Here is a 25,963-nt window from a genome sequence, read left to right on the forward strand (position 1 = left end):
TATGCATTTATTTCCTGTAATTTTTTCATTAAACGCCCATTTTTTGATAATGTTGATAATTTGCCAAACTGCAGGTGTAAGAGCGTTTTTCTGATAGATTTTCTGCAAGGCCATAAGTAGATGTAGGTCTATATTGCAAAATTCAAGAACCCAGTGTAGGTCGCTCACTAGTTTGGTTCTTGCATTGTTATAAAGAGGGCATATAAAAAATAATGGTGAGCAGTCTCGTACGTATGACCACAATGACGCGAGGGACTTTGTATAATGTTGACGCTATATAGATCAAAGTTTAAAAAGGATGAAGAATTACCACGTTGAGTTATAAATATATTTCTTTGTCGTATCAAAAAAATGTTTAAGAACAGTTAGTTTATAACTGGTTCTCAGTAAACACGATTTAATTTTTTGGATGCCTGAAAGATCCCGTACTGTTCTGTCTAGTTTACAGGTTGTGTTGGACCGTAAATATTCCTTCTTTAAATGCAGATTCCTTATTGCTTGAGCTGAATTAGTACACATCACATCTCTTCTTACCACAAAACCTAATGTTATATTTCTACTGTCTCGTCTTAACTCTGTAAAACATAAATAACACTAGTGACTATTTGTATGCCTATACTTTATTGTAATTATTATTATTTCAGGAGAAGACTTCATAACTATGTTTTTTACCTGTGTCTAAAATATGTTTGAACTAGGTGTAAGCGTGCAATATGTACCAACTGATATGTTTCGTAACCATAAAAGGACACAAACATTGATAATGTTATCAGACCACCAGAACATTATAAAGTCGTGACCATTGTTGTGGCATGATAAACTATTGATGGAATTATTGGTTTATATTCGTTTATCACTTACAGGTAAGAAAGATATATTCTATAAATATGCACAACGATGTGCATTATATATCTATATTGAATTGTATTGTTGACGTGAATGTTGATCACTGATCAGCGTGAAATTAAAGCATTATAGCATTATATTTCCTAGACGAAATAGAGACGAGCAAACATTTTGCGTGCTTATGCCCGTTACTGACATTTTTTTTCTGGGTTTACTTTAATCATATATGTATCAGATCGGTGAGGCAGGACCTGTGTGAAGCAGATATATCTTTTTGCACACATTTCTTTGTGTATAATGTCTTGGACCGATACGGCTTTCTGCAGAACATAATTTAGAGCCAATAAAAAATGTGTACTGACACCTTAAATAACCGACTGTGTAGAATCAAAATAAATTGCTAGAATTTTAAGTAATGTTCAAGTTGTTTTCTCCTCACAACGCACTAAAGGGGATTTGGTTACTTCATATTTGAAATACCACCTGAATGGATATAGAATATTGTTCTATCATGAGTAAACCTTAAATAAGTGAACCCTATTAAACTCAACCTATATTACAAACTAAGATTCTAAAACCAACTAGTTTTTTTTTTTGTTTTTTTTTGTAGTTTTGAGCAGTTTTTAGCCATCACTAGGATTTGTAACAGCATCAGCTCTCATTTTTATCCTAAGCCATTCCATTGGTCCGATTCGTGCTTATTATAAAGGGGAATCGCCGAGCTTTCCATTAATACCAAATACTACCCATAGGCCTCTGTTGTATTTACATATAAACCACCTCGCCAAGGAGCAAAATTTAGACGTTCTTGAGGATTTTTGCCATAACCTATTCTCGTTCAGGGAGGAAAGAAACAAAATAAAAACTTTTCTTGTGCAATTGATGGTAAATAGGTGAAAGGGGCGGGTTTTGGGGGAACATAAAGTAACTACAATTATACATACAAAGTAACAAAAGCAAATGAGCAACTCGGACTCCACTAAAAACTGGGAACATGGACCAGGTGCACCATTTGACCAGGTACAAACATTGAATTTGAAGTAAAACTCATTAATCCTGTATAAGATAACAAGAAAAATGCAAGCTATAGACAATGTAATGTTACGCTGAAACACCATACAACACTTGGAGTACCAATTGGGAATTGATTTACTTTAATTATTTGTGATCATTTTTAGCCATTTTTGGGGAAAGTTAGGAACCTTTCATAAGGGAAAACACAAACAATTTCACTAATGTTTGTGTAGATTAAGAAAACAACGCACCCATTTGTTTTGAATAAATAAAATTTACCAATGAGTGAAGATTTTAATAATAAACCAGGCGAAAATCTCAAAAAGCAAAATGACATAAATTTGTATGCATACATGTATTTAAATAATAAAGTATAAAAATGTACATTTTTGTACGTTCTACAATTAGTATCTTTTTACAAATTTTTCCTTTTTTGCTTTTCTGGTTTTAAATTAGGAATTAAAATTGCATTGTAAGTCTTTACTTTAAGAACCTAAGAGTGTTTTATTTCTACATGTTCAAGTTTAAATCCATCCCCTTTTTTCCACTACAAATGACATGTACATGTATCCATTGGCAAGAGCTAATTAATCAAAAGCAAGTAATTTTTGTGGTTCATGATCAATAAATATATATCGCATATGTTTACTTCATCTTCAAACAATTTAGAATGTAACTAAATCTTTAGACGTCTACAAACAAAAGATATTTGTGAAATGTATGGAAATCCCTGTTTTGCTTTAGTAATTATTTTTTCTGATAAGACTGAGCATCGTTTCACAAAGCAGTCGTAAGACTTGTGTGCATATCGGTTGGGATGCTTGATTGTTTAGCCGTGAACGTTTTCCTAAGTAAAGAATTCAAAGCCCATATTCAAATACTGCAATCAATTGAGCTCCATTGAAGTCTTACATGACAAAAATAATGATTTAGAATTCAGAAACTAATTATAGTGACATATAGTGCCTTGACCATCTCAGCGTAACAAGGATAGATATTTTTAACCTAATGAAATCGACCCTATTTTTAGAACAGAAAATTAGGTTGCGTTTTATTTTTAAAAATATTGCTTTAAACGTTTAAATAGAGAAGACATTAACTCAATACTGCCGATATTCGCGAAATATACTTCTGTCTACATCTAAAATCACCTGAGGAATTCAGGAGAAATGCTTTTTTGACAGGAATTAAACAATGGAACTATTAATTTGAAGATATCAGACGTAAATGTAAAAGGTAAACACATTCCTCAATAAAAAAAAATATTAAAATAAGTCATGCACTTTAAAATTGATCGCATACTTTTCTTTTTTTTTCTCCCAAGAGTGAAAAATGATTACTATTTATTGTTTGGTAGTTTAATCTCCGTCTTTGACGGCTAGATATTTGTGATATCACACTATGGACGTTGTGATATAAACAAATGACATGAAAAAATTGCCGTTGCGATTTGTTTTTGTGTAATTGTGTATGAAACATGATTGGTCGAAACAATGTTTTGACGTTCCTTACTTTGTTCTCTCGTCATCATTGGTGACGAACGATTGCTAGAAGATCTGCCATGGCAGATGCCGTATGTTATGTAGCAAAAATATTCCATTTATAATTTCAACATCTTAACTAACTCGCCGAGCCTAAAAATGAATTGATATTTTGCGATATTCGACTTTCACTCATTATGGAATCTATAATTTTTAATATTTACATTAGTAGATGTAGTTTCTTGCACATGACTAGTTTGATGAATACATTAATACATGAATCCCATAAGAGTATTCAAAACTGCAATAACGAAAATTACAATCATATCTTTTTGGTCAGGAGCGATGAAATGATATGTATGTATATGACAGATAGAGGTGGTTAGTTTGTTGTTGTATTGACAGAGAATATCAAACCCCGTATGTAATAGACTCAATAGCTTTTTGGATGGACGGATGAATGAATGGATGGTTTAGATGAAAGAAAAGATAAGAGGCAGACTTTGATTTGTGTGTAATGTCCTTATGTTCAACCTCTTTCATGTAGACTAAAGTTATAACCAAATCTACGATATTATTGAGGGAATATTTGATGAAGTCTTTTTAACAAAATTGTTGAAAAAGAGAGCAAAACGAGACATACAGTTCGTGTCCATTTGTCTACTAATTTTTTTTTTCGAAAAAATATGTAAAAAAGTGAAAATGTCATTGATGCCAACTGTTGCATATTTTTGTTTGGTTAAACTCATTTGGAACAAAGGCAGATTTCTCGTTGTATATGACAGAACAGCAAAACATGAATTTCGTGCATATTTTGGTACAGTGGATTATTTTTAATTCTCTCTCTCTCTCTCTCTCTCTCTCTCTCTCTCTCTCTCTCTCTCTCTCGTTTAATCCAAGTCCTAGTTCTTTAATGTACTAATGTAGTGTTTTCAAAAGTTAAGAGAAGGTTTTACTTATTTCTTCATCTGAGGGGACAATGCAGTATTTTGTTGACTATATAAGCTAACATAATTATTAAGTTATACCCTTTGTATTATTAAAATAACTCATCAATGGGCCAAACAAACTCTTATATCTTTGTATTTGCAGATTTTTAGTTGATAACAAAACATTAGTTTTCTTGGAGATGAAGAATCTTGAAGAATATAAGGTAATCATTTGACACTTCCAAACTACATACACGTGAAACAAAGAAAATCAAAAATTGTGTTAAATGTGTAGAATGACTGTGATTTGTCACTGGTATAGATTGAGTCGGAATTTCAAGTAATGCAAACGGTTCACAAATGGAATGATTTGTGGTAGTATTACATTATTATTGTAAGATAAACAACGAAACAAGATATTATAATTGGTATGTATAATAATATTCTTTACATTCATAACATTTTCATTGTCAATATTGTACTTTACCAATTATTTTTTTTTCGAATCTTTCAGATATTAGTTTACTTTAGAGTCGAAATATACAACCAAGACGACAAATGGACTATTACAATATCGATGCACATTATTCCACATTCCTTGCACGTAACATATTTTCAGACTTTCATTGTTTTCGCAGTTCCGATTTACTCACCTTGGGATGAAGACATCCTTAATAACCAACGAGCACAATCTTCGTCTCTAGAGTATGCGTCGATCCTTCATGGTATTGCCGAAAGCGAAAATAGTTCAGTCTCTTTTTATGACGAGTTTTCAAATGAAAACAATGAAGAAAGAAGTCAACCTCAAAATAGATTTAGTTCATATTCAAACTATGCTAACTCTGGGTACCAAAGTATTCGATCTACTTCTAGTAGGCAAACATCATTGTCTACTAACTCACACTTTGTTGGAATTTCCCCAAATCAAAGGCAACTTACCTCGAGCAGTATAGGGACAGCACCTTCAACTCCAATCAGTTTAAACGGGACTAGAAGTTTTGTAAATGATATATATATTCAGTCGCGTCATTCAATTCAAGTAAATGATGATGCCGTTTTAAATGAACACATTGAGATTCCGCCTTCAGGTACAAATCAGCAAAGCAGTGATGTACTAAATACAAGTCCAAACAAAATAGATGAGAACAACGTTATTCACTATCAACTCATTGATAATTCAAGCAAGGTTGAGGTAGTACACGATCATGATTGTGAAGAGAGAAGACATAAACAAGGGCTAACTAAAACCCAAGAGGGCGAGTCAAAAGGATCCGGTGTAGAGTTAATATATGGGATTCAACCTGTAGATATTGACAATATCTGCGAAGAACAATTGTTTTCCTGTCCCGTTGAAAACTCATGTGATGTTGACATATCTGGTGAAAGCCGATTATTTTCTGAAGATGTTAACGGTGCAGTTGGCGGAGTTATATCTCACATTGTCCAAGAGTCTGCATTTGGAAAATATCATTCTGGATCGAAAAGGGTTGAATCAAAATTGGAAGAATATGAAAATTTTCCACAATTATGTGGGTCCTTGGGAAGTACATTTGATATTCAGTACGGGGGTTCCGCAGACAGGCTTATGATAACAGATGAACAACAAAATTTTAAATCAGACGAAAGTCATTTTCCCTATAGCCGACCTCCAGAACCTTTACAAGGTACCATATCGAAAACAATTTGCTTTGCATAGTATTATTTGATTACTGGAAAAAATACATTACGTTGCACAGCCCAATGTACATAGTATATTATAAATAGACTAACATATTTGTGTGTATGTTTGTGTTTTCACCAACTTCTAGTGAATTTGGTATTTTTTTGTACGTGTTTTTGGCTTGGTTTTCTTAGTTTTTAATCATTGACAATCAAATTGGTTTACAGCAGTCCTTCCGTATCATCAATGACAAACATTTTTTTCAACAAAATACAAAACAAAAATTTAATTAACTGATTTCTGATGTTGGATTTACTGTGATAATTAATAATAAATTGACGTATTGATTCTAACATCATAAATATACGGCACTAAAAGAAATGTTATCATTGTGTGAGATGGAAAGCATTAACAATAGGGAAAAACAGCAGTTGGGAGATACAGACCAAACATTTCCATTAAGATTTAAATTTTTCCTCTCATAGATAAATAAGAAAATGTCAGGATTAAATACTGATGCTATATAAAATAATATTTATGCTTACTTGAAACTTGTAACAGAAATTGTTCGGAATCATCGTAGGAAGTGTTTAAAGCATCGTATACTCATAATTATTTCACATTAAAAATAATATATATATATTTTTTTCCATTTTGAATTTCCTGATTCGTTTTGTCGATAATGAATAATAATGTTTAGATAAGGTGACGTGCATTTCTTTTGTAGATGACCGATTAGATAATAGAATTGATACGATGATAAGATGCCTGATCAAGAAAGGATACAATCGAACTTTGATCATGAAAGCAGTTGAACATCTCATTGCAAATAAAGGTAATGTTATTAGTGTAATTAGTTATAGGGAAAACTATAGCCACTTTATCCTCAATATGTCAGAGTTATTTGTTTTACTTGTTTCCAAATGGCATGGTCACAAATTAAAAGTACAACGTTGATACTGTCAGGATAAAACTACCCTGGCTTCCAGTATGAATCGATATTAGTGTTCAAAATTGCTATATTTTTACTTGTCCATTTTTTAGAATAACATCGAAATTAATTTGTTTTTTATTAAAAGTTCAATTGTCAGTAATGATTATCCCCTCCTTTTCAAAACTGATTGGTCAAACATCAAGGTATCTAACGTAATCATTTAAAACTCTCAAATTATAATGTATAATACTTATCAATCAAACATGTATCTATGAAACACATCAGAAAACCTTACCAATTACATGTTCATGTGTATAAGAAAATAAAAAATAATTTTAATTTAAAATAAATTATATAGATTGTTGAAATACAGTTGATATATGTTATACATCAAAGCATCACTAGTCTCATTACTCATAAGAATTGTTAGAAACAAGAATATATTAATGCCAGAATGTAGAGGAAACATGACAGTTTTTAAGATATTTTCATTCCTTAAAAATGGTTTGGCATTCTAAAACATTATGATTATGAACGATCACTTAAATGCGAGGCTTTATAAATATCAGACCGAATGTGATTCTTGCATGTCACCCTCCCCCCGCGAGCTACTTGTATTTCTTAGTCATAAACAGTAGTAATATACACTTATACACTTTAATTGGCAAAAGTGTGCCAAAGTACTTTCGAGATAAAAACAAAGTATAAAAAATGTGTATGAATTGGACTTTAGTTGGAAAAGAATATTTAAATTCAGATTGGACTATCGTTACATAAAAATATACCGTATATAGACCAACAAAACATTGTTCGTTTGATTCTTCTAAACAATGCATCACCTCTACCATAGACAGTATCTTATTTAATATGAACTAGCTTCTAAATACTTCCCATATCCTGGAAAAGATATTATTTATCCGCCATTGCTAATTACTTTCGAGACATATTTTTCTTCTGATCCAGTAACATTCGTGAAGAAAAATTAACGGATTCCGTTTACATATTTACAGAATTGTAATTGTACATCATTATCTTATTTTTTCAACTATAGCTAAACGGCTTCGGTGACATACTACATATGTTATTTTAGGATGTGAAGACTTCAAGCTATCCGAGATAGAAGCTGTGATTCTGCAGTTTGAGGACGACTAAGAAAGTCGGATAAGAGAGAACATCTTAAATCATTCGTTGTTTTACATGTCAAATGTCAATGTTACCAATTATGTCATATGAAGGCAACATAGTTGTTTTTTTTTTTTTTGCATTTAGATATTTTATAGTAAGGTTTGTCTGATGCATTTGATACAATATTAAAATCTTTTTTATAAACACTTTTCACATCACATGAAATCAAAAATATATCCTTACGGTTAATTGTAATTCGCGACAATTACCTCAATTTGTTCATTGTCTTATTACATAAAATTGGAATCTTCAAGCTGTTTAATTCCTATTCAATATATATGATCTAAGGGGAATAATCATTAAAAATATATCATTTTTTCCTATGTCTGTTTTTATAAAAAAAAAATATAAAAGATGCACTTTTGGTTATAAAATACTAAAATTACTTAAAAAAAATTTATCTGAATGTAAAACTAAAACGTGAACGAAAGTAAACAGAAAGTAAAATTGAGGTAAACCATTGTTAAGAAATGCGACAATCGAAGGTCAAAAACTGAGCAATGGAACAGGTGTAAAAATATTAACATTATAGACGGAAATACACCAAAAAGAGTTCATATAGAGAACTCAGCTTATAGACAATAGAAGATAAAAATATATAGGAAAATAAACAGTTTGACCTTGTTTATCCAGCATTCGGTACGAAGAAAAAATATTTGATAATTGTTTGATTCATATTCGTCTATCAAGGAATGCTATACAGTGCGTATTGCCAAACATACCCAACGAATGAAAAAAATAAAATTAAAATTAAAAAATACATCTTGAATTATTTATTTATCAGACTTTGTTAATACGCATACTTTGTTCTAAATATTTCATGAAAAACGTGTAAATTCACAAAAAGAAATAATGAGTAAAAATACAGCAATATATAAAATAAAAATATGATTTTCCCGTATTCTTGGAATATATATTGGTTGGACTTAAAAATACAGTATTTATTGCTGTAATGTCACCTGCAAAAATACAGAAAAGCTTTCCATCAAATATGTAGAATTGACTATACAAAAATTGGTGCAGAGTTCATTACCATCACAACAAAATCAAAGTAAATAACCAAAATTAAGAAGTAAGTCGTAGGTAGTAGATTGTTGTATATGCAATGCTGTGTATCTATTGTCTGATATTAGCAATAACATCACCTGCAAAAAATACAAAGAAGTTGTTCATCAGAAGTGCATCCAGAAAAAATACAAATAACTATATCATACGGTGGGTAACTAAGCCAACGATAGAAAAAGCATTCATATCATTGTTTTTAGAAAAAATCATCAGGGAAACCAAGATTCAAGCGGAGATCAAAAGAATGTAATCAAAGGACACAGATCAGAGATGGCAAACAAACACTCACAACATAAAATAATCACAATAATACATAAAAAGCAACAAAACTAAATGAGCAACTCGGACTCCACTAAAAATGGAACAATGAATCAGGTGCACCAGTACGGTAAACGTCCTCTGCTTCCCTAGAAACACCCGCCGAGTAACCATAAAAAGTCAAGTCCGGGATAAACAAAGACGAAAATAAAAACTATGACACGTTGAACAGATCGGTTCTCATGGTACAGATGGATACACCGAAACGATCCATGAGTTCATGATGACGACCATAATACTCCTGTAATGATGACTTCAGTCTTGTATCAACATAATCCTGTTCCAGAAGCGCGGTACAAACAATCTGCGTAGTTGCGGCAAGCTCTGGCATAACTTATGAGTTGTGATATGAAAACTCTTTGCGCATACTCCACAGATAGAATTGAGAATTTTTTTCGGAAAAGAAATTTTCAAGAAGCAAACGATAGAGTTTCAATCATATATAATAAAACATTAGGTATGACAATGAAAAATAAAAATAATGAATCGTACAGTGATTTCGTCAGAGGTCAACCTGTGTCTTTTTTTTTGAAACATTGCCTTATATCCGTGTAGAAATATATAATAATTATAATTGTTAATTATCCTAAACTTAAGACAACATCCAGTTTTTATTATCGGAGGTTGACGTAGAAAACAATAACTGTAATAATACCTATCAAGCTACCGTATTTTCCAAAGAAGAGATAGTGGAAAACAATAAATCCTTCATATTCTCTTTTGGTAACTGTGCTAAAGAGTAATCAAGGGAACCAAGGTTATAGCAGTAATCAAAAGAATGTAATCCAGGGACAAAGACAAGAAATGGAAAACAGACATACACAACAACGAATAAAAAGTAACTAAAATCATACATACAAAGTAACAAAAGCAAATGAGCAACTCGGACTCCACTAAAAACTGGGAGCATGGACCGGGTGCACCGGTAGAGTAAGCGTCCTCTGCTTTTCTAGAAACAACCGCCGAGTTGCTCATAAAAAGTCCGGGGTAGACGAACGAGGAAAGGAAAACTATGATCCGTTGAATAAATCAGTTTTCATGGTGCAGATGGATACACTATAACGATCCACGAGTTCATGATGGCGACCATAAAACGTTTGCAGTGATGACGTCAATCTTGTAGCAACATAACCCTGTTCCAGAAGCCTATTTGTTAGAGGTCTAGCGATAAAAATTAAGAATCTTTCAGTACCAAGTTAATAAATTGTATGCAACAACAACATAGCACATTTCCAAAATATTTTATACGGAAATATAAAAAATATGATAACCTTGGTAATAAACCATATTCAAATCAAATTATTGAAAAATTAAGTCTTACAAATCTCATGAGCTTGAACATAGACTAGTATTAAATATAATGAGCTTGGTAGGAGTTCCTTAATAAATCATAATGCACTCATAGCAATGACTCTGCAATTTTCTAGTTTTGTACGATTTTGTACGATTTATTTTGATTTATTTTTGTTTGGGTAATCTGAGATATTATATGACTTATTCACCTTTTCTGAATAGCCATAACCTTACCCGACGGGAAAATCCCCGTACCGCTCAACCGAAGCCTGGCATGGTAGCGGTTTCGTAGCAGTAACACGGAAACTCTTTCCATTTACGAAAAAAACATGACATTTACAAAATATAGAAAATATACGATTTAGCTCTAGATCTTTGTCGCCTAGTTATTTGACAATATAGTGGTATCATAAATCAGGTATAGTTTCCTTTTACTGACCAACTTCAGTCAGTAACTGAAAACTTCTATATAAATTACATTTGTTTTGCCCTTAGTTATGAGACGAAAAGGTCATGTTAAAACTCTTGCACACCTGTTCTGTGGTACTAGTTAAGCACTGGTCATGTGATCATGTAGAAAAACTACTTTGATACATTTATACCTTTACCTGGTGGATATTTCAGAAGTTCAATGGTTGTAAGTGTTGTAATATTTAACAGTAATATGATTGTCAAAAGATTTTATATTAGTTTTTGTTTATATTAATAGCATATTGGCTGCAATTATTTCTATGTTATAACTTATACGTACATACTAAAAACTACAGTTATACTATAATTTTCTATAAAACAAAATAGGCAGTTATTGTCAATGATTTTTAAAAAAAAAATACGGTATTCTTATTCTACTAGGATTTAGTTTTTTTTTTTTTTTTTTTCTTTTTTTTTTTTTTTTTTGTTGGCTGTTTAATTTCTGTTTTAATTTTTTTATTCATTATAAAAGAACAAGAAATCCAAATCTATCCTTTTAAGGTCAAATTTTGTTATGCTACATTGCCGGCATGAACATTTTTGATGATCTACTCGCGAAATATTGATACTGAATTAAAATTACAAAAAGATACACATATAAATATTGAATTTTATATGTATATTTGAAATAATCTTAGTGTAGGCTACATTGGCAGATCGGTGGGATTTTGACATGTATGTTTCTGATTTTTCCCATTATATCTGATTCTTACAAACACTTACACTTAAATGTTTGTCGTGGTCCATTGTAAAATAATTATTATGATAGAAGTGTCATAGTCCCTATATTTCATGTTATGTATTTGAATTTAATATTTTACCCTTTCTTCTAAAACATTAAGTATTGTATAGACAAACCAATGTTTATTTCCATGTTAGAAAACCTATATATTCTACTTTCACAGATTTTCTTTTCAATGAGTAAACACTACATCCAAAAATAACGAAACAAGACAAGATATAATGTCCTATATATTAATCATGAACCCGAATTTCTACCGCCCAAGAGAAAGTGATTATACCATAAATCTCATCCGATCAATTATCGTCAGTGCAGAAGAGTTGGAAATCATATGATTCGATATGATGATTTTCATTTTTGGCAGTTATACCCCTAAACAATATTTGACATGTTCAACGTGTCATAGTTTTTTTCCCTCTTTCGTCTACCTCGGACTTGGTTTTTTATGAGCAAGTCGTCGGATGTTTCACGAAAAGCAGAGGACACTTACCCTACCGGTGCACCTGGTCCATGATCCATGTTCCATGCTCTCAGTTTTTTTCTGGAGTTTGAGTTGCTCATTTACTTATGTTGAATTGTACATATCATTTTGTCTATCTTTTTTTTGTTGTGTGTGTCTGTTTTGCATGTCTAGTCTTTTCTCCTTACATTACATTCTTTTGATTTCCTCTTGAATATAGGTTCCCTTGATTACTCTTTGGGTACACGAATTAAATGTGTACAGTAATACATTTTGTACAATCTATGTCATATGGGAAGATAAAAATGATATCATGAAAATTTTATACAGTGTTATCATATTCATCATCAATGTACCCTATTTGGTTTAGATTTGTCTAAAAGTAGATCAAACGTGCGATGTACAATATGAAGCAGCTTATTTTACATTTGAAACATCTTTTTTTTTTTGGTATTATTACGGAATAACTCTTTTACAAGTGTTTCCAATGTGATTCTTTAACATAGAGAAATATTGTTATAAAGATTTAAATAACAGGACAAAAAGTAGCCTTTATGTATAAAAATCGTGTTCCCCTCTTTCGGTCCTATTACATTATTGATACAAAAAGGAAATCACTAATATGTTTTTATACGCACCAAATGCACCATATGTATACCCTTTTTAAAAATATTAAAATACGGAGATCTCCAAAAGGTCTCCAATAAGTGTAGACACAACTATAAATAAGTTCTGAAAGACCCCGATAACAAAAGTAATAAATTCCATGGTAACAGAACAATGACACTTCTTCAAAAGTCACTAAAAGTAAAACAAAATACGACTGTCGATTTTGATACTGATAATATCATGAAAAATATCTCTGTCAGTGTCAAAATTGAAAGTAACAATTATTCTGTTTATCGGTAACTGACTTTGGCATTTTTATTTATCTTGAATTAAAGGTATTTTTTAGATTACTTTTGTCGACGAAAAAAAATCTAATGAATACTAATGATAAAATATAATGATATGTATTGAAAAGATCAAGACCACGCCCCTTATCAATTGGGTCAATGGGATTCTTGTGCCATTACGTCATGTCAATCATGTTATTTTTTGTCTGATATATTTGTGATACAACCAGTGTGCATCTATAAACATATCGGGAAGAAACATCAAATGAAAAAGGGCAAATTGCCGATAACATCGTGTACCCCCTATATATAGGAGAAATATTGTTTTCTTATTTAGTTAAGTAAAGACTAAAAACAAAATGAGTTCTGAAAAAGTCAAGACAATGTAAAGATACAACTTTTCACATATTGCAGTATGCTAGTTTAAAAAGAAATCATTTCTTTATGAACTTAAGTATGTAAAAATTCAGTTAAACCAAGAAAGATACGGTATAAAAAAAGGCAATGAATAATGACTTCTAACTCGTTCTTTTTTGTGTGTATCGCTATAATTTCGAAAACGTTAATTCACACATCTAAATGTCAGTTTTATCAATATCTGAATGCACATTTTTAGAATTGCTAGCGATTGACTATTGGTATTCTGTATCAGTTTCAAAATGGTTTGACCAAAGTATCTTAAAGAGGATTTAATGTTCAGAATTCTTCTTTGTATTTAACCTTTTTCTTCTCAAAGAGTAATCAACCAAGGCTATAAGATTATCAAAAGAATGTAATCCAGGGACAAACACCAGACATGGAAAACATACACAACAAAGAACATACCGTAATTAAAATCATACATACAAAGTAACAAAAGCAAATAAGCAACTCGGACTCCAGTAAAAACTGGGAGCAATGACCAGGAGCGCTGGTAGGGTAAGCGTCCTCTGCTTTTCTAGACACACCCACCGAGTTGCTCATGAAAAGTTAAATCCGGGTAATGAAAGAGGAAAGGAAAACTATGACAATTTGAACTTATCAGTTTTCATTGCGCAGATGGATAAACCGTAACGATCCACGTATTCCTGATGACGACCATAAAACTTTTGTAGTGATGACATCAATCTTGTAACAACACAACCCTGTTCCAGAAGCCTATTTGTTAGAATTCTAGCGCGATACAAAAAGTCTACGAAGTAAAAAAAAACAATCATTCTCGAATTCTTTACAGTTTTTTTTAAATATATCTCTTTTAAATCAACCTTCAAAGAAGGTCTGCTTTGAGCTACTTTTTTTTTCCCACGAAAATTGCAAACAATGGTATTTCTTTGCAATTCGGAACTTTTCGTGCATTGATTAAGACTATATTTGAGTATAACCCCAAGGAAAGTGTCAGGAACTTTGAATCAGATTTTGTTTGACATCTTATTTCTCACCTATATAACATCGATCATTTTCTGGTCCTGCCTTTTTTCATTTTTTACATATTTAATATCATTTATGTCGTTTGTTTGAGTGCTTCATGTTCTTGTAAGTGAAAATGGTATTTTGTTTTTCCCGTTAAATTCTCTAATCAACAATTTGTGGGATTTTTATTGATATTAAAATCATCAGTTTTAACATAGTCACATTCTTTTGCTGAATGTACAATTTCATCAGTTTTCATTTCTTTTTATTAAGTTGTAAGATAAAGTTAAATTTTAGTGTTCGTTGGTTTATGGATTGTTTGTTTGTATGTTTGTTTTTGTTTGTTTTGTTTCGCCTTTTTTTCTTTTTTTTTTCTTTTTTTTTTTTTTTTTTTTTTTTTTTGCTTTTTGCACACTTCCTTGTCCTTTTTTATAAAAAGAACTAGTGCAATTCGCACAACACTTCCGTTTTTTTTTTTTGTCAAATGGATTGAGGTCGACCCACTCTGTTATTTATTACGCAATGTGTGCAAAATATTTATGTACGTGTTCGATTCTTTGCCATGATATCCCGTACATGGAACATACTGTCAATTCAGCTAATAAGGACTTGGAACTTACGCACCAATTACTGTATTGCATTTAATTCATCGTGAAAAAATTTACTCATGTTATTACTTACATGAAAACTGTTTCTTAAATTGATAAACTTTAAGATTGTGTAGGTACTGTTGTATTGTAAGTCTACTAAGCACTTATATGCCATTTTGAGGACTGTGAGCTGATACATATATAAAATTATGCTGATGGAAAAAGTTCTTCTGTTCTTGTTTCAAATATTCATTTCTTCAGAAAGTTTGCATTTTGTTTAAACAAATGTAAAATGATTAAATGTTGTATATATTATTCTGTAAATGAAAACCTCTATATATTGATAAATAAGACACAGAGTATATGTCATCTATGCCAGAAATCAGTAAGTAAAATCAATTCTTTTGTTCAGTGAATTTGTCTTAATTCAAATTTGTTGTATTTTGATTTGTTTTAATTGTCTGCTTTTGTTTTTATTAAATTGTTTATTTTTTATTCAATGACATCCTTCCAAACGGATTAATTGTCACTGTCAGGGACCAAATTTATTTTTTCAGAATTAAAAACAAATATTTACCTGGCTGTATAACATTAAATCTACAATTCCTTCCTTTCATTGTTTCAGTTTTCTGTCACATTTTTAATCCTTTCACTACTACATAATTTTATTACACTTTATGAAAAGATTAACAACTAAATAAGAAATTTTGATAAACAACTCATAAGAAAGTACTATGTTACATACGATGTTTCCTTTTTAGTCATTTTTATGCTGTCTTTAATTTTAAATGAATATTTTATAAATTTAAAACAAATATAAGGCTGTTTTGTCTTGTTTGTTTGTTTGTTTGTTTTTGTTTGTTTTTGATGTTTTTCTTTGTTTGTTCCTCTTTTTCTTATTTTATTTTATTTATTCATTTATGTTTTTTATTTATGTTTGCCTAGTCGCTACAGGTTTCACTCTGTGTATGTGTGCGTGTGTGTGTGTGTGTGTGTGTGTGTGTATATGCGCTAACGTTTAAGGTAATATCTTTTTGAGATTGCTGTTTTTAATATCATAACGGTGTTTATATTGTTTTTATAGTAAATGTTGAAGTGTACAATATCTTCCCAGTGGTGGTTCTTGTGTAAATTATATGTACGAGTGCAAACGCATTGATATATCGCTAGTGTTTGATATGTCAACATTTTTTACCATCTTCATGTTGTCGTGCTCAATGAAGCCAGGGGACCTCATACCAATAAATCATAAATTATTACAGGTTTTCGTAAGTTCTCTGACCGTTGTTTGGAATGATCAGTCGGTTCTTATAATTTGGTTAAATCGCACAGGCCCTAACCTAGGTAATTATAGGAGACTTATTGAAAGTTATTTTTTACCATCTAATAACCATTTGTTAATATGAATGTCCTTTCAGAGAACTACTGATTAAAAAAAAATGTAATTTTCTATTTTTATAGTCCGTTTGTTAGAATGTGGTTAAAATCATTTGAGAAAACTGTGTTTTCGTGGTCAGGATAAAAACAAAATAATAAACTAAAGGCGCAGACATGTATTCTCAGAGATACATCTTAGAGAATGCTAAATTTGAAGTTGAAGTATTTTTCAACTTCAGACAAACATTTCTGTAATTTCAGGTTGGACCTATTTTAAACTAAAGATGAGATGGCAGATTTATTTTGTGACATTTTTAACAATATTTAACAGCCATCTTGTTTCTCCGCAACAAACTTTAGCAGCGGTCCCGGTAGGAGACAGTGATAGTGGTAAGATGTTGCCAGTAGTTATTAGATTAAGCATGCAACCACTTTTTATGTGTAGTACAGATACATTTATAGTGAAGAGACCTGAAATGTCAACTGGGGATTGGTATTTCTTCCACTTTAATTATATTTTTCATTATAGTTTTTTTTTTACTTTCATAACAACTGAGCAGAAGTATACCATATTAAATGCTTTGCCAATCATTCTGTTCCTTATTCTCACCATTGTTCATTTCATATTTTATTGGCCTTTTGTAAAACAAAACTGGTGTAAAATAATGATTTAGTAATCAGTTTTAAGATTTTGACTTTTTATTTGTTAGTTACTTAGACCTATGTATATCAATAATTAAGTTTTAACTTTCAGTTATTTGCCAGTTACTACGACAATCTTGTTTTATTGAAAAGTATTGCTCCTCTACTTGCTGACCTATTCCTTCACTCTTGTAAGGCTGACTTCATAGCTAATATGATCCGAAAGAAAGAATATAGTTTAGCTAGATCCTTTAATCTCTGTTTCCACTATATAGACGACGTATTGTCTTTAAACAATCCTAATTTTGGGGATTTGATACATTTCATCTACCCCCATAGGACTTGATATAAAAGATACTACAAACATTGTGAAGTCAGCCTCAAATCTTGAGCTACAGTTAGAAATTGATGGTAAAGGAAACTATTGACCAACCTTTACGATAAACATGATGACTTCCCATTCAGCATTATCAACTTTCCTTTCATCTGTGGCAACATCCCCTTAGCACCTGCGTATGGAGTGTTCATATCACAACTCATACGTTATGCCAGAGCTTACCGAAACTACGCAGACTTTTTGTATCGCCCTAGAACTCTAACAAATAGGTTTCTGGAACAGGGTTATGTTGATACAAGATTGAAGTCATCATTACAAAAATTTTATGGTCGTCATCATGAACTCGTGGATCGTTACGGTGTATCCATCTGCGCAATGAAGACTGATTTGTTCAACTTGTCATAGTTTTCCTTTCCTCCTTTGTCTAGCACGGACTTGACTTTTTATGAGCTACTCGGTGGGTGTTTCTAGAAAAGCAGAGGAGGCTTACCCTACCGGTGCACCTGGTCCATGCTCCCAGTTTCAGTTTTTAGTGAAGTCCGAGTTGCTCATTTGCTTTTTGTTACTTTGTATGTATGATTTTAATTACGTTATGTTCTTTGTTGTGTGTGTCTGTTTTCCATGTCTGGTCTTTGTCCCTGGATTACTTTCTTTTGATTACCGCTATAACCCTGATTCCCTTGATTACTCTTCCAATAGCTGATATGTATTTTTTTTAATATGATAAGTGAAATAGGGGTTCTCGTTTGTAAATAATGAAAGTAAGATTAATTTGAAAGAAAAAATTGGGAATATTTTCAACTACTACATTTTTCTTTTAACAGGAACTTCTAGTAGTTTTTTGTCATCTGCCGTTTTAGCTTTAGTCACTTCTAGTACCTTAATAGCTTTAACTGAAACAGCTGAAGCTGATCGGCTGAGGATACTAGCTCTCTACATGTTGCTTGCAGTTGACGGTATGGCGGTTTCGACGATACGAATGCCTATGTCAATGTCGATGATGCTTATACCAGCTGCGACAATCGCTCAGGTTATTTTAACAATGCCAACCACAACAATGACACCTGAGCCTAATGAACGTAGGTGGACTTTGAAATTATCTTTTAAGTTATACACAAACATGTATTATATATGAGTAGTCATTCTTGTTATTTTTAATAGTGAGTCTGGTGTGGACTAAATATAGTACAAATATTGTTTAGTGAAAGAAATGTTTGGAGTCTGTGTAATCTCATTTCTAGCATACTTTTTCGAAAATATTTTATATTATTGACTGTTGACTTGAAATGATGTCTTTAGACCATATTTGGTTTTCTATGAGCTTGAATCATTTTAAGCAGTTTCTTTATAATTTAAAGCTTTTCTTTATCTGTAGTGTTAGCATTATTCTGTGTACCATATTTTCTTTAATAAGATTGGCATTGTGCTACAAGATAATATACGATTACCTTCATAATGCTTGGCCAGGGCTTCTTAGCACTTAATGTTAATTTAGTATTTTAATTCAAATAACCTAAAATGGACATTGATCCAATCAATTGAGGGTAACAATAAAATTGCCAAACATAATCCAGTTCATAATATAGTCCAATATAAAGCTGACAAGAGAGATGTTTCACCACTTGAGCATCTGGTACCGCAAAGGTTCTGACTTTGTACAAATGGTGGATTAAATCTAGGTTTTAAATCGCGCTAAGCCTCACTCATTCATTGCGGTGTGAATATACCCGTGAATGTAAATACCATTTGCATGCTATTGAATCATAATAGGTAAATCAGTGGTAACATCAGCTTAAAGAAACATTTCCAAAAAAGAACACAATCATTACTCATTATTTTGAAAGAACCTGAGTATTTCTCAACCAAGGAGTGATGTCTAAAATATAATTCAGTAAAAGACATTGTAAGACGCATCAGTTTAACCTTAAACCCATTGCAACAAAAATTTGTTAATGTCTATATTGGAAAATATAAGACCAGAACTATAAATAGCTAAACATTATTCGGACGTAAATGAGTCGAGACAGAGGTAGAAGATTGCACAAAGGCGGAGGTGTTTTTCTTGAGCTCCGTCCATAATAGGCATAGCCTAAAATCATATTAAAGTTTAATTAACAGAAATTTTAAAATAATCATTCAAAATTTTCTATGGAAATTAACATTGAAAAGGCCCGATAGTTAGAACTGAAAAAAAAACTCTGTTATATTAACTTAGGATTAGCGTTCAATTTTACTAGATGTTTAAAGGAACAATAAACATCTATATTCATTCATCGTGTCTTTTCAAGTTACGGAATGACATTCTTCTGAACAAATGACTTCTGACTGTCTGCTAACAATACAAAAAGTGTTGTTATCGGCCACGGAATTTAAAAATAATGTTTTTCAGACGGTGGACAGAGTACTCCTGGGAATGTTAGGATATTGTGTAGTATGGTAAATGTTGTCAATAAATACAATACAATATGTCAAAGTACACCCATGCAACAAAAGCCTTTTCAGTATCCTGTGTTTGACCATGCAATATGATATATTGGACTTATTTGTCAACAAAGGTATATTTACGAGTTCCTCGTGCTGCAACTGAATCCAATATAGCATGCTTCGGATCAGTAACTAAACTTATACCGAAACTCACACGCAATACTGTAATACCACGGTATTGTCTCGCCAATAACAATAATAAATACATAAACTCATCTTAATTTAATAGAATGTTCATTTATCAAATTTCCTACTTGAATAACTATGTAAATGAAGATATTTTATTATATTTTAGCATGTCCTGTAAACGACCCTGGTTGGGCCACATTCGGAGGTTCCTGTTATTTCTTTAGTACAACTCCTAGAACATGGGATGATGCACAGGTAAGCATTTCTTGTCTAGTTTATTTATTCATTAAGATATAACTCTGTCATGCTTTCTGAATTTTCTGCTATGACCATGAGCAAAGTACAAAATATCACTTATATCAATATTGTAAATAGGGGGTTTGTTTGTTTGTTCTGTTTTATTGTGTTGTCTTTTGAGATGCAGTAACATGTGCTGATAGTACAATATGGTACATAGCAATTAACAAGGTCGAACTATTACATCTACGATGTAGCCTCAAAATATGATTTTGATAATTGCTATTTGTATATTTGGGGGAGATTAATGAATTTGAAGATAAATACATATAGCTCCAAAAATCGTGTTCATTGTTGTCCTTTTTGAGACATTTTGACCGCTATTAAATTGAAGGAATGAAACGACCACATAAACCAAATTCTTGTGGGCAAAACGTATGAATTTAAAAGTGTGACCCAAAAAATCAAGGCACTTACACAAACATCATTTAATACAACTTATTATACTTCTTTTTCAGACCTTTTGTCAAAACCGTAATGGATCGCTAGCTGAGATAGAAACAACAGCTGAGAACGATTTTTTAAAAACTGAGTCGATGACTCAACTAGGCTTAATGAATAGTGGTTCGTAAATATCGAAATAATGAAATGAAGTAAAAAGAAAATGCTAGAATCAATGATATTCTATACTTTACATATTTATTCGACTAACACATACCACCAATCTACGATTATTAAAAAAAGTTGATTTCACATGTTGAAAAGTATTAAGTATTGGAAATAACAACGAACAAGGCGAAATGCAACAAATGCATCAGAGTTTAACCTTAATCCAAAATAGTACATACTTTCAGAAATCACCAAAAGACCTTTAACAAGCCTATAGGCAAGCTCTGATAGGTCCTGACAATAAAGGTAAAGGCAATCCATGGTACGGGAAGATATATATTAAAGTATTAGTTTGAAGCATTTGAGAAATAATTCTTATGGTGATTTCTTTTCTTAAGCACAATTAGTGTACTCTCAAACCATTATTAAATTTACCTTGTCAGTCCATCTGAAAGTCGATTGCGTTACATGAAGTTTCATTTGGGATGAAAACCCATTATTTCAATATTTTTCCTTCATTTTGTGGAAGAGGGTGAAAGTTTATCTATAAATTAACTACTTTCTAATCTCTGCAAGTATGGGGTAATATCTGAAACAGCCATGGCTTTCACAATTCCATTGATCCAACATGTACTTATGAAATTCCTTATACTTTATACTTGTATTGTCAAGTATTCAACCAAACACAAGTGAAGAAATATAAAGGAAAATATAACAAAAATAGGTATGGTGTATATGTCAAAGAGTCAATAACCTCACCAGGATGAAAATTTCAGTCCAAGGCCAACCATTAGTCTTTAATAAGCGACGGAGAAACCCTCATACCACAGAGAAGGGTGCAAATGGCCCCAAAACATCAAAAGAATTGCCTCTATATGCTCAAGAAATATAAAATGTAAACTAAAGATGAAAACGAAACAAGACATACAGAGGCCAGGAATTCCTGACTTGGGACAGGCGCAAAAATATGTCTCGGGGTTAAAATACTTAGGCGTGATCCCAATATTCTCCCATTAAGATCTTACCACTGTGAAAAAATATTACACAATTAACCTAAAAATCAGTTCAAGAAGGTCTGAGTCCCTTGTCACAACGGAAATAAAGGAACTGAATGTAAGTTACACAAATGTACAATTTAAGGACTACTAGCAGTTAACTGGCATTATCAAGCTCCAGACCATTTTAAACCTACAAAACGTTATGTGCCCATCGTATGTCAAATCAATTCCAATTCTTCCCATGTGGGACTGAGAATCATGGTAAATCATGAGTAATACAATAAGGACATAACCTATGTCATGCCAAAAACCGCTTTCAGATATATTGTTTTAATTGCTAAGTAAAGTCCCTATGACCAAATCAATGTTAATACCAAAAATTGCGATACTTAACGAATTGACAACAATATCATAAATATAACCCTTAATTATGAATGTACCTATTCAACTGTTTAGTTAACTTGGTTGAGTATTGAGCTCTCCGTACTTTGTGTAGAATATTACTGTAAAATAGGGTGCATGTTTTGTTTAAAGTTTTATTTTGACATAGGTTCCATTCGTTAATTTGCATTGCATTTTGATGAAACTTTGACCCAGTTTATCAAAAGAATACAGCAAATATTAAATACATGATTTATATTTCAACCACGTACTCATTCGTAGAGAGGCTATCAATTCATTTGGCACAGATGTAGACTTTTTTTCTAATTGACATGTTAGGTCTATGAACGTTTATATTGTTAATGTAGGTATAGTCTTAAACAATAAAGACGTGAAAATCTCAGTCATTTCCAAAGTTAGAAGGCTACAGGTAAAGTTTCTCTGTTTCGTACACAAAACTGAGCCGTTCTAATTTAATTAAAAACTCGGTTCTAGTTATGTACATCATAATATTCATTTCTGTACAAAATTATATGTATTTTTATCACAACGCTTTTTTGTCAAACAGATTTCTTTTCATCTTTGGAATTTCGCTTTTCTTCTTAAAATACTTTACGTCTACTATTATTTGTATGTATGTCATTTTAAATTGATTTCGAAAAAAACGACTAACTCTCCAATCATGAATGTTTAGGTGTGTGGATAGGTGGCAGAGATCGAAATTTGGACATGACGTTTACATGGGAATCTACGGGTGATACGATATCCGTTGATGTATTAGACTGGGATGAGTTCAATTCGTTTCCAATGGGAAATGAGTGCTTACTAATATATCTGTCCAACGGCAACAGAAAGAGAGACCAACTTTGTGCAGATATGGAAGGCTTAATTTGTGAAAGACGTAAGTTCTGAATGTATATATAAACATATTTGTTCTCCACCTTCAGGACATGCCTTTTTTCCTTTGTGCCTAATAGCAACTTTTACAGCTGTTGTCATCACTTATAAATAACTTGATAATAAACATTATGTATTTGGGTGATAAAGCTCATGTGCTCAAAAATGACAAATGTCTTGCTTTATCCGAGGAGATATTTAGTTTCAGAAACATACTTTCCCTCAGATTCCCTATTTTCATGGTCTATTACATATTTTAGTTACATAATAGTAACTTGGAGTATGTTACATTCCATACAAGTGAAAGACTTTGATATTGGTATAGATGGAAGAATATCCACGTGTCCGATATAAAATGAAATATAAGACAAGAACAATACAAAATGGATAAACTGTTTTAATGGGATGATAAACACTGTAAATAAGCTATTACTATTAACGTTTTATCATCACATTAATTTTCTATTGTAGCTGCCTGAATCATCTTATCCAACAGTAATGCAGATCAGCCATGGACGTCCAGAAAATTTTGTTCACTACTTATTTCGACTGTTTGTTACGAGATTAATATGTTTGATTATAGGGAGTGTGCTTACCTGATGTCCCTGTTGTCATTGTTGCATATCCAATTGATTTTATGAAGCAGAAATCAAAACAGAGTACCGACCGTCTCATCAAAAATACTTATTTTATTTTACTTTTTATTATCTATTTCTTTCTATAATCAGGCTTATTTTAATAACTTTGTGTAAGAAATACTCCTCTAAACAAGAAGTTTGGTATGAAATGTATGTGTCCTTGAACTTAGTAAATAAACCAATTGTTAAATATTTTTACATGTTTGTTAAATACACAATATTTCATTTTTCTTGATCTCTGTTTCCTTGTAACAAAATAAACAGATAATATAACATATCAAAGATATATACACACTATTGATCTTTAAAAAGTTTAATTTGAGAACATCTTAAAATGCAAGAGAAGCTCATAAATAGGTCTAGAAAAGTAGAATAAAAAAGAACACATATTTATTAACCAAAACGACTTATTCAGGCCCACAAGCAAGGTAACCATGTGTGATATTTTAACCATTATTATACTCGTATAATTGATATATGGATAGAAAAAGGTATCAAAGCTTAAACACTTGGACAAAAATCGAACTTAGAAAAACATGGTTTATACTGCTTCTTAATTTATGTACATACATATGTATCAACTTTACATTACTTCCCAAGTAACAGGTACCTCTTGAAGCCTGATTTTTAACGAGTTATTACATTTTCTTTATATAAAGTATAGAATGATGGGTAAAAACAAACTTACAGAACAGATAAAATCTAGGTAATAGTCTAAAGGCAAATTCAAAATGAAAGCCCCTATAACAAATGTCAGAAATGACAACATCACGGTAAAAACCAGAAAGTTCAAACCACTTAGTCCTGATTTGGTACATGCATTTCCGATAATAATGGTAGGTTTTAAATCGCGCTATACACCCAGCCTCCATTACAGTTCATTATTTTCGGTTTATTCTATGCAAACGGGCAGCATTTAATTGCCTCCGTTCAAAATCTGTAAAATCAGTGGTCAGTACAGAAGATATGAACAATACGCAAGTGAAAGTAAAAGGAATTTTATATGTCAGAAACATATTTCTCAATAAGATCTGGATATTTAAAATAAAACTTTTTTGGCGGCACATGACATGAGTTTTATTATTCTTCTTCTTCTTATTATTATTATTATTATTATTATAGTGCAGTAAGAAGTCATAATAGTCGCTTCTATAACAAATGAGATTATAAACACCATATGCAGGGAAAGCTGGTGTATTACTGTACCAGAAAGGGAAATTTATAATTTTAAATCAAAATCGTCTCAATGGTCATAAAGTTTTGTATTGAAAAGACTGCTGTCGGCAAATTTAATGTGAAGGTCTTGAATTAATGCAGAGAAAGCAGTGTCATTAGTATCTTTTAATTTAAAGTTCTCTTGAACAAAAAAAACAAAAGCCATTCTCCAAATTTAGAACATCGTCAATATATCGATATGTGAACTTAAAGGATCTAGCATTTACCTTCTAGTCTTTAACAAGGTTTTGATAAAACTCCGAAAAAAGAAACAGATCAGCTAGAAGAGGGGCACAATAAGTGCCCATCGGAATGCTGATAATCTATTTATGTGGTTAGCTATGCTTTTATCCTTGTCGTACGTTCTGCGTTTGTGTGAAGGGTTATCCCAATTATCTTACATTTCTGGTCCTTTGATTAAGTAGTCTTAATAATGAAGCGTTCTTAACAATGCACTTGTCTGTTTTCCATGTCTGGTCTTTGTACCTGGATTACATTCCTTTGATTACCGCTATAACCTTGGTTCCCTTGATTACTCTTACATACAAAAGCAGTGTTGAAAGAAGCTTTGTCCGCAAGGACGTCAATATATTTTACCTCTTTGAATATTGAATTTACAGTGATTATAATGACCATGACGTGGCCATGAACCATAAAGTGAAAAAAACATTACACGAAAACTATTCATTAAGAATCTAACTTGATTAAGTCATCCTCATTCCTTCTGGGGAAATGAATCCATTAAA

The 25,963-nt window shown here is 31.7% G+C and overlaps 2 protein-coding genes across 3 annotated transcripts; both read left to right on the forward strand.

Moving 5' to 3' along the window:
- Positions 1-644: 644 nt before the first annotated feature.
- LOC148614273 (uncharacterized) lies at positions 645-8,809 on the forward strand. Its single transcript, XM_088588290.1, has 5 exons — positions 645-863; positions 4,434-4,494; positions 4,785-5,934; positions 6,658-6,765; positions 7,955-8,809. Exons 2-5 carry the CDS (start codon positions 4,471-4,473, stop codon positions 8,014-8,016), a joined length of 1,344 nt encoding a protein of 447 aa, XP_088444416.1. The 5' UTR covers positions 645-863; positions 4,434-4,470; the 3' UTR covers positions 8,017-8,809.
- A 2,468-nt stretch (positions 8,810-11,277) lies between these two features.
- On the forward strand, positions 11,278-24,196 carry LOC148614274 (snaclec coagulation factor IX-binding protein subunit A-like). Of its 2 annotated transcripts, none has more exons than XM_088586173.1 (7): positions 11,278-11,362; positions 16,912-17,040; positions 18,454-18,708; positions 20,409-20,497; positions 20,998-21,103; positions 23,162-23,368; positions 23,836-24,196. In XM_088586173.1, the coding sequence occupies exons 2-7, from the start codon at positions 16,935-16,937 to the stop codon at positions 23,841-23,843; spliced, it is 771 nt and encodes a 256-aa protein (XP_088442299.1). In that variant the 5' UTR covers positions 11,278-11,362; positions 16,912-16,934; the 3' UTR covers positions 23,844-24,196. The 2 variants fall into 2 exon arrangements, with proteins under 2 accessions (XP_088442299.1, XP_088442300.1); XM_088586174.1 differs by having other exon boundaries at positions 18,580-18,708.
- Positions 24,197-25,963: the final 1,767 nt, after the last annotated feature.

Source organism: Perna viridis, chromosome 6 (genome assembly GCF_037379345.1).
Source record: "Perna viridis isolate PV_CMFRI_1.1 ecotype Kerala chromosome 6, ASM3737934v1, whole genome shotgun sequence".
Lineage (NCBI taxonomy): Eukaryota > Metazoa > Mollusca > Bivalvia > Mytilida > Mytilidae > Perna > Perna viridis.

What these genes read in the sequence shown, in the direction of transcription:
- LOC148614273 (XM_088588290.1), top strand. Translation starts at nt 4,471, where the DNA reads ATGAAGAATCTTGAAGAATATAAG. An exon ending in AGAATCTTGAAGAATATAAG is followed by an intron (nt 4,495 to 4,784) that starts GTAATCATTTGA and finishes CGAATCTTTCAG; the next exon opens with ATATTAGTTTACTTTAGAGT. An exon ending in ACATCTCATTGCAAATAAAG is followed by an intron (nt 6,766 to 7,954) that starts GTAATGTTATTA and finishes ATGTTATTTTAG; the next exon opens with GATGTGAAGACTTCAAGCTA.
- LOC148614274 (XM_088586173.1), top strand. Translation starts at nt 16,935, where the DNA reads ATGAGATGGCAGATTTATTTTGTGACATTTTTAACAATATTTAACAGC. An exon ending in GACACCTGAGCCTAATGAAC is followed by an intron (nt 18,709 to 20,408) that starts GTAGGTGGACTT and finishes ATTATATTTTAG; the next exon opens with CATGTCCTGTAAACGACCCT. An exon ending in ACTAGGCTTAATGAATAGTG is followed by an intron (nt 21,104 to 23,161) that starts GTTCGTAAATAT and finishes ATGAATGTTTAG; the next exon opens with GTGTGTGGATAGGTGGCAGA.